The sequence below is a fragment of the Melanerpes formicivorus genome, unplaced genomic scaffold (assembly GCF_026170545.1).
Source record: "Melanerpes formicivorus ecotype bairdi unplaced genomic scaffold, bMelFor1.0.p_v2 SCAF_1, whole genome shotgun sequence".
Lineage (NCBI taxonomy): Eukaryota > Metazoa > Chordata > Aves > Piciformes > Picidae > Melanerpes > Melanerpes formicivorus.
In genome coordinates this window covers 52,723,437-52,732,986 of record NW_027142353.1, presented here as the reverse complement: position 1 = coordinate 52,732,986, position 9,550 = coordinate 52,723,437, and the positions used below count along the sequence as shown (strand labels likewise).

General features: G+C 48.0%; 1 protein-coding gene across 1 annotated transcript in view; it reads right to left on the bottom strand.

Moving 5' to 3' along the window:
- Positions 1 to 3,178: 3,178 nt before the first annotated feature.
- Positions 3,179 to 9,550, bottom strand: part of SLC7A1 (solute carrier family 7 member 1) — a 47,458-nt gene continuing 41,086 nt past the window's right edge. The window contains exons 11-13 of the mRNA XM_068143296.1: positions 9,095 to 9,243; positions 6,634 to 6,742; positions 3,179 to 5,737 (exon numbers count right to left, since the gene is read on the bottom strand). Of these exons, the coding sequence (XP_067999397.1) occupies positions 5,628 to 5,737; positions 6,634 to 6,742; positions 9,095 to 9,243 (368 nt within the window). The 3' untranslated portion in view covers positions 3,179 to 5,627. The remainder of the gene's footprint in view (positions 5,738 to 6,633; positions 6,743 to 9,094; positions 9,244 to 9,550) is intronic.

Here is a 9,550-nt window from a genome sequence, read left to right as displayed (position 1 = left end):
TGAATTTCCTAGTTCCAACAGCATCATCCAGGGGACAAGTATCTACAGCGTCGCCAGAATACAAAGTAGCTGCACGCCTGCGCTGTGCTCTGGGGGCAAGGTTCACATTTTGAAACTCAACACTTGAATCTCTACAGGAACATCATTAAAAAAAAAACCCAACCCCTCTCCTCCCCCCCCCCCCAAAAAAAAATAAAACCAAGATAAAAACCAAACCAAACCAAAAAGATAAATATAGATGTTTGCAGAACAAGCATTAAAACTATTTATCATGCCCATAAGAAATTCTGAGAAATCATTAGGAAAATAGACAACAGAAAGTTATTTACATTTTGCTCAATAATTAAAACATAAAAATATAGACTCTTCCATGGCTTCAGTCAGCAAAACACCCTTCACTGACACGACCCAAACTCACACGAGGCTTGCTAGCACACCGCCTCCAGGCTGCCAGCCACTCCTCCTGCTCCTTGCAGCCAGCACAGCTGGAAGGCACAACATTCCCTGCAAGGGAACCCTTCGCTTCCCACTGTTGTCCCAACAACGTGAGTCACTCCCTCACCAAACCCCCACCCCACTGCAGTGTTGAGGAGAGGTGGCTCGCACTGGCTGGAGCCTGCCAGGCCTCAGATGACCTTCGCGCCTCAGAGCATGAGCCAGAAGAAAATACCCTGAGAAAAAAAAAATCGAGGTCTGGCTCTTGCTGGCAGAGACATTCCTGGATCATCTGGCTTCCAGCTGGGTGTCAGACACCCCATGGGACCCCAACTGCAACCATAACATAGAGCATAAGGCAGTCTAGGGGGGGTTATGGTGGAGGCATCGCTGCTGGAGTGGGAAATGAAGGATAAACCACGAGGCAGGCGACAGCAGGCAGCAACCAATGGCATCAGTGAGACAGCTTTGCTTTCAGCTTGCTTCTGGGATGCCAGCTGCCTGCAGTCTGACAGCCTCACAGGAAGGGAGGTGGCTGTGAGGGCAGCAAGTGTTGGTTCACTGCCCACATGCAGATGTAGCCTTTAACAAGTGCAATTTTCTGGCAAGGAGAAGTTAAAAATGGAGCCTGCCCATTAAGTCAGGCCCAGTGGATATCACAAGGTTATCCAAGGGTTTAGAAAGAGAGAGATGCTTTTTATGCCAGAGGGAAGAGGCTTCCTTTGAAAGGGGAGGTTGTTGAGACATGTGTAGGGGAGGGACTACAGGGGAGCCTGCTGCATGAAAACCAGCAGTGCTCTGCTCCTGCATGTCCCCTTCAAAGCAAGCCCCTCCAGGCTGCTGGACCTGGGAGTCAACCTTTGTACCCTCAAGCAGATGACAGCAATGCTCACTTGTATGTTGGCCTTCTGAGGCAGGAATCCAAGACATGCCACTGGAATTTATCAGTATATAAAATGCCATCACTAAAGAAGTAAATTCTACAAATACAAACAGAATATCCTATCATAATGCTCTCTATCTCTCAGGCAGCAGGCAGTGACAGGCACCCTCTGCACACTATGAGCAGTTTGCTTTCACCTGGGATGGACAAAGGGTGAGAGTCTCCACAGCACTGCTGCCAGATGAAACTTTATCCTAAAACTTTGTCAATAAACAGCAGCATGTGGCATCAGCACCAGCAGTGTCTTCACCAGCGTGTTCCCCTGCAGTGACCAAGAACAAATGGCTCAGAATAGTTCCAAACCAGCAGCACATCTCAGCCCCTGTGATGCTGAGACAGGGCTGGTGGGCAGGAGGCAGCCCAGCACCTCTTCGTGCTGTAGAGCTGCCCAATACTCAGCACAGAAGCTTGCTGCCCCAGCTGGTGGCAAATTCCACCCTGAAGCATGGGGAAAGGGCAAAATGAAGCTGAAATGCAGCCAGAAATGCTTTTCAGTGACTAAAGAATGAAAGTGGTAAGCAAATAAGTAAAAGCTAGTTATTTTTCCACAACACAGTTCATTTTGGGGGGAGGGAAGGGAGGGAAGAAAGCTCTTTTGACAGCAGTTTCCCATTGAGAAAGGCTGGCTGGCTACGTATCTGGATCACTATGCAACTGCAAACTGCAGCCTGACTGCTCTGGCAGTCAAGTAGGACCCATACAACAGCTTCCCTGGAGGGCTCTTCTCAAGTGAGCAGACAGGGAGCAACCAAATACACCAAAACAAAGTCAGCCTTCCAGGCCAGAGCCTGCCCCAAAAGATCAGGCAGGCCACTCCTCTTGGCTTGGCAGGTAAGGATCTGTTCTTGTGCCAGGCAAAGGCACCACTTCTCCCATCCCACCTCTTCATACAGCAAATGCTCTGCATCTGTACAAAAAGCATTCTTGTGACAGCAACTGGACTATGTACAAAGAAAAGCTCAAATGAATGAAAGTGTATTGTCCATAACAGGAAGGTCTTAGCAGCAGTTGCATGTCTTCAGAGATACTTGGCTTGATCTCTGTTACATGCAGACATCAGCAGGGAAGCAGAGAAGACAGTAAAAAAATTAAATTACAAAAAAAAACCCACCTATTCCACAAAGTCCTTGGTGTTGTCCTAGAAAAAGACAGCCAAAATTCCACTCTCAGCTCACAAAACACAGGAGAAAGGGGTGGATGCAGCCAGGAAGGGTTCAGGCAGGAGTATGCAGCTGTGTCAAACTCGCCACCTTCCAACAGGTTCACTCCCTGGGTCATGTCACACCAGGAGAAGGTCAGGAGGTTCCCAGGTGCAGCTGGACACAGGGGAAACAGGGAGCCAGAAAGCAAGAGAGATACACTTCCCTGTCACTGTGCAGGGCTGCAGGCTCCCTCCTTCTGTCTGGGGAGTAGCAACCAACAGCACAACAGAAAGCATCACCCAGCGCCGTGGAACAGATGGGTTGAAGAAGCCATGACAGAGGAGTGAGAGGTGAGCTAAGGCTCCTCACCTCCACTAGCACATCTGCAGCAGGTAACAGCTCTGGGGCTGTTAGAGGTAATGGCACATTCAGAAACCAAATCTGGTGAAGCTGAAAGGTTTTCCTACAAACCTTCTTGGTGAAAAGAAAACTGAACAAAAATTACACCCCCACCCCCCCCCTCCCAGCAAGACCTTCCCGTTCTTCTGCACGCTGCTATGATATGCCACAAAAGCTGAATTGAAGTTATGGAATATAGATCCCAGAACAGGCCCCTAGGCAGACAACAAAAATAAGTTAACATTTATATATATATTAAAAAAAAAAAAAGAAAAAGAATTTCCATACAGCAAGAAATCTGCATATTTTTAAATCATTTTCTTTGGAAATACACTCCCAGTCAGAATTCATCTCCAAATGGCCACTGCTGAATGTCTTAATTGCTCAGAAGCTGGTACCCAAGACGGGGAAAAACATCCTTACTTTTTTGGTACAACAGGAAAGTGCTCCCCTTTGAGTTTCCATCTTCTCCTACCACCACATCTCCAGTGCTTTAGAGCAGACCATGGAGTGTGTAGAGCTTGCCTGTGCTTGGATACAACAGGCCTCAAGCCTAGTGGCTCTTGATTTGCATATGCATGAGGAGGAAAGGCTTGGCAGATGGTCAGGACCTAGCGAATGGAGCAGACCCTGACTTAATTTTGTGGGGGGGAACTGCACTCACAACTCACCCTAAAATGCACCCTGGAGGCAATGCACACATTGCCTTTACTCCCTCCAATTCTAACCCTGGCAAGAAGGGCCTCTCAGTGTACCAGGAGGCCCCAGGTACCACTGATACTCTTCAGTGGGCAGAAAAGCTGTAAGTCTCTCTTAGAAACCTGTGAGAGATGGTCCATGGTCCAACCATGTCATCTGGGAGGTGATGCTCTGGTTCCCTGTTCTGCTGCACCAGGTGTCTGGTGAGGCCCTGATCAAGTCATGCAGGGATCTGTTCTTCAGTTTTCCATCTGAATGAGGGGGCCAAGAGCCCATCTGTTTGCTAGCAAGAACCATGCTGACAAACAGATTAAAGATTGTCTGGTGTCCAGAGGCAGTAGTGTGGAGGACACCTAGGACAGTGTCCACTCAGGTTGGAAGAAGGTATTCCTGCAGTATTTTTTTTGGGATGCTTCATCCCTGGAAGTGTTGAAGGCCAGGCTGGATGGGGCTTTGAGTGAAAGACGTCTGCCCCTGCCCATGGCAGGGAGACTGGACTTTTCAAAGGTACCTTCCAACCCAAACCACTGTGATTCCATGGTTGTTTTCCAACACAAGCTGGAGCATGAGTTTAAATCAGTGGCATTACATGGGCACAGCCCACCTTCATGATGCTTTAAGAAGCCTTTCTTAGGGGACTGAATTTGGCTGAGGAAAGCTATTAGAGAGAATTTTTCAACAGATTCACTTACAGCAAAACCAAGGCATTGCCAACCACAGACCCTGGTCTCCGTTCCAAATTTTCCACCTTTGACAACAGCCAGGCTCTGGAGATGAGCTCCAGCCCAAAAGGGGAAGTTTCTGTTCTCAGCAATTTGGAGCCTAGAGCTTAGCAGTGTTTTCTGGGCTGCCCACTCTACTGGGACCAGGGTGCCCCTGGACACCCTCACAGCCCTCCCCAGGGCAGGGGTCAGATGCCAGGCGCTGCTGCCCTCAGTTCAAGACCCTAAGGATCCTCCTGTATGTCCCTTTCTCAGGGCAGAAATGTGCTCCATCTGTCCATGCCAAATCAAATTCTCAAGGCCAAATGCTTTGCTAATGCCATGTATCTGGCACACAAAGCAGACACGGGGGGAGGAAAATAGGGCCCCATTTGATGTCAGAGCTCAGCTCACTTCTGTTAGCCACCCCACCACTGCAGCCACACTGCTGGTGATTTCCAAGGCAAGAGGTAGGATGGCTCTTTGGGGACACCTGTTCTTTTCAAGCCATTCAAGCACTTGCACCAAACAGCTCTATGGCTAGGCCTGGCAGCCCCTCTGCTGAGCGTGCAGTCAGCAGAAGCACCTGCTGGTGATAGCTGCGCGCTGGCAAATGACCGCTCCCAACCCGCACTCGCCGCACACTCTCCCAACGTTTCACAGCAGCTGCGCACTCCAAAGCGCATGAGTGTGCAGTTAAAAAGGTTAAACACAACAGAAACTATGAGAGCTGACACTTAAGAGAGCACAAGTTTTGCAGGTGATTCTGCAACCAGGTGAAAGCTGGTGTTGAGCGAGAGTATTTCTTTGTGTGCGTGCACGTGGGGCGCAGCTCACCTCGGGAGAAGGACGGACCCGGGCTAAGCCTGACAGTAGCGCTACAAATTCTGCTCCGTGTATAACCAGGCAGAGTATCTGTGGGGAGGTAATTCCTGGGGCTACTGAAAGACAGACCTCTCTGAGGCCTGGTTTCATAGCAGCATTTAAGGTTAACTGGCACACAGAAGCAGTTTTCTTTCTACGCACTGGAAACAAACAAAAAAACACAACAGGAGAAGGAGGAAGGAAAGCACAGAGCCCCAGAGCAGCTGACAGTGTTGCCAGGAGTATGCCAGGAGGTTTGGCTTTTTTCCTTGTGATCCCTTTTAACTGGGCAAACTGCAAGCTGCAGCAGCGGGCCGAGGAGTACCGCATTACACTTCCTGTCCCTGCATTAGTGATTGACCAGATGGAGCCCAGCTCAGGATCCCACCAAAAAGCTTCCTTCCCCGCCGCTGCTCCTCAGTTGCCCGTAAGCCGAGCACGCTGTCATTTACAGCTGTCCGACCCAGCGTCCGTGTTTCTCTCTGCCTCTGCCGAGGCTGTGTAGGTGGCTTCCACACTGTGCCAGATTCCATAGGTGAAGTAGATGACAAAGCCTGTGGAAGCCAAGGGGAGAGGGCACTGTAAGGAAATGGAAACCATAACTAACACCCCCTGACACAGGTCTCACCAGGGGGAAGTGCAGCCATCCTGACAGCTAACACAGGGACCAGTCTCTAAGAGCCAACCCTTTCAGGCCCTGGTTAGAGAATGACCTTCTCATGCTTTTCAGTGAGCTCATTGCAGCCCATTCTGCAGGGAGCTTTCTCTCTCACAGTATCACAGTATAACTAAGGTTGGAAGAGACCTCGAGGATCATTGAGTCCAACCTTATCAACACAGACCTCATGACTAGACCATGGCACCAAGTGCCACGTCCAATCTCCTCTTGAACGCCTCCAGGGACGGTGACTCCACCACCTTCCTGGGCAGCCCATTCCAATGACGAACAACTCGCTCGGTGAAGAACTTTCTCCTCACCTCGAGTCTAAACCTCCCCTGGCGCAGGGGAACCCACAGACTCATTAAAAGATATCTGCAACTAATGCCAATCTTACTTGTTTTCACTGTAATAAATTCCCTGGACATTTCAGGCAATTCAGCCTTCTCCACGTGGCTACTGGCAGCACCTTGCAATGCAGCTCAGCTCCTTCAGCTCCAGAAGCATAAGTCCTGCCACCTGGATGGCCAGCCAATAAGAAACACTGCACAGTTTCTTTCTGGCAACGAGACCTGCAATATGGTCCGTAGGTTGTTGCTTTGTCCTCACAAAGGCTTTGTGGCTCTTGAATTCAAAACAAAGCTTGAGATGCACTGCCTAATGGCTTCAGTTAAGTCACCAAGTTTGCCCAAGGATGATCAAAGTGCAGAATTCCTTCCTGGAGTGCTACAATACCTTTATGGTTAACAAAATCTAGTAACTTTGAACATGTTTTTACTCTCTGAAACTCACCTATGAGCATCCAGACTGCAAACCGTATCCATGTGCCTAGGTCTAGCTGCATCATGAGGTAAACGTTCACAAAAATACTCACAACAGGAAGAAGGGGCAAAAGAGGTACCTGAAAAAAGAAAGGGGGGTACATTACATCCCTGGGGATGATTAATGGACAGGCAAGAATATCACAGCCCTTGTTAGGAGGAAGTGATGGCTGTTAGCAACTTGTCAGCTGTCAGATCTGAGAAAAGGCAAGGTCAGGCCAAAACAGAGGACAGGACATCAATCCACTGTGGGAGAAGGAAGCAAACAATGTTGTCCAACTGTTTTGAGAATGGCTATCCTTGTTTTGTGGTCTGGAAGGAGGCAAGAGGCAAATTCTAGCACTAATAGTAAATACCTGTGGGGTGAAGGAGAGAAAAGGAAAACCAAGGACTGCATCATGATAGGCACCCACTGAAACCAGCTAAGGGGAATGTCAGAGGAACTTCATCCAGCAGGTACCAAGGTCACTGAGAATTATAGAATAAATTATCCCACAGCAGAGGAAAACCAGGAACTAATGTATGAGGTGAGTGTAGCTATACCAAGAATGCCTCAGTGATCTGAGATACAAAGGAGACAGTGAAGGCAAAATGCAAGAAGCAGAATATAGAGAAACAGCACAGGTGTGTAAAGACAAAATCAGAAAGGACAAATTGTTGCAATAGCAAGGTTTGTGAATATGCTGAAATCAAGAGGAAAATGACCTCGACTCCTAAGGCTAAAGGAGACTTGCAAAAAGAACCAGACTGAAATACTGTAGGCCTTTCTTGATTTAAGCTTCACCACAAAAAAAAACCCATTTGTGGTGAGCAGCTGCTCACACCATTACAGAATGGGTAGAAAACAGAAGGAGAATAGTTTTCTAAACTGGGCTTTGTCAACTCACTAGGGACACAAATGCAATTTCCCTAGGTGGGTGAGTTCCATACCTAGAGATTGCAGAAGTGATCTCTGAACCATTAATACGCACCTCTGAGAGATCATGGTAGACCAGTAAGGTCTCTAAAGACTGGGGAAGGCAGACAAATTACCTCTTAAAAAGAAAAGCAGAAAAAGACCTGGGGAGCAAACCAGTCAGCCTAGAATTCCCAGAAACTTTGGAGAAAAATCACTAGGCAGTCAGCTTGTAAACATCTAAAGGGCAGCAGGGAGATAAGAAACAGCCATTACAGGTTTAGCAGTGACAGGTCTAATTTTTTTTCCTCAGACAGGCTAATGGCTGAGGGGGAAAAAAAGGAGGTAAAACACTCTTGAGTGTAAGGGAAAGATCTCAGAACCAAGTTCAGAAAATACAGCCTAGTCAGCCTAAGTTTTCTGCTCCTGGTCAGTTTTGTTTCCACTTTTGGGACCATAACCCCAAGATGAGTTGCAAACGCTACTGTGGGCATCTCTGGTTGGATTAAATTAACAAAATCAGAGCATTTACTGAAAAACTGTAACTGAAATCAAAATGAGAGCAGATTAGAGGGTGGAACTAGAATCCAAAACTAATATAATAAACTGGGGAAACAGTCTGAAATCATGATGATAAAACATGGCTCTGAGGATTATACAGTGGGGGGAAAACCCCCATCCCAGTGTTTGTTTAATGTAGAAGGACAGTGTGCTTGGGCAGAGCAGGCAAATGAGAGTTCTTCATAGCTGAAGCTGCTCAGGAGAGAATGGTCATCCCAGGAACATGCGCTTTCTCAGAGCCTTTTAGTGAATACCCCTTTCATCCTCACACACAAGCTTTCATCTTGGGTTCTCTCTCTCCTTCTGTATCCATGATCTGACTTGGCCCTTCAAAATTCCCTTTTCCTCTAGTCTCTCTCTCTTCTATATCCTACAACCATCAGCTTTCAAAAGCATTGTCCTGCTCTTCCCTTCTGGCCACACCTCTGCACCAGGTTCTGCCCTCTCAGCTTCTGGACTTCAGCAGCATTTACATTTCTTTTCAAGTCCTCTGCCATCCCCTGTGATCTGACCATGTGACCTGGGAATCTCCTGATTCCCTCCTCCAACCTCTCAGCTAACCCCCTTCAGCCCCTCTTTCTGTGCCATATCTGTTCCTACCCATGGGGCAGTGCTGGGCAGCAGGCTTACCACAACATTGCTTTGGCCGTTCTGCACCTTGCAGCAGAGAAACTACACTGACACTTGAGGTTAAACCTCAAGAGGAAGCCACACTCAGAGGCTGCGCTCGGCTCTGGTAGGACGGCCCTTTACGCAATGAGCACAGACTGCCAGAGGTTACAGCCACACTGGCTGGAGAGCTCAAAACATCAGCTCCATTGGCAGCCTTTCATGGAAAAATTCACATCATCCCTGTATTCTCTACATGTCTGTATGGCCAAGCCCCACCTTCTGATAAAGGCCAGCATGAACCTCCTCACCCAACTACCTCACAAACAGCTCTTTTCTAGCTTGCAGGACCTTGCAGGTCACTCACCTTAAAGGAGAGCTTGGTTTTGCTTTCAGGCTGTTTCCATATAATGAAGCTGACAACAAGAACAAGGATGGTAGCAATAATCCATACAGCCTTTATCAGAACGCTCGGCTCAAGGGCAGTGAGGATACAACTACCCACGATTAGGAAACCTGTGAAGAGACACCAAAAGCTTACCCATTATTTTAAGAACGAGAAGGGGAAAAGAAAACCAACAAAAAACCCAGCAAAACCACAAGCAGGCGAAACAGGATCTGAAAGTTCGGCAAAGAAAACAGCAACACATGAAAACATTCTGTCAGAGACATGCCCTTCCCTCTACACAATCCCCCACCTGTGGATTCCATTTCAAGCTATAGATTAAATCTGTAGATCTTCAGTTATTTTAGCCATAACAAGAGCTCATCAAAATTAGAGACAGGAGGTGAGCTTTCCCACCACGGTGAGTGCAAGGACCTA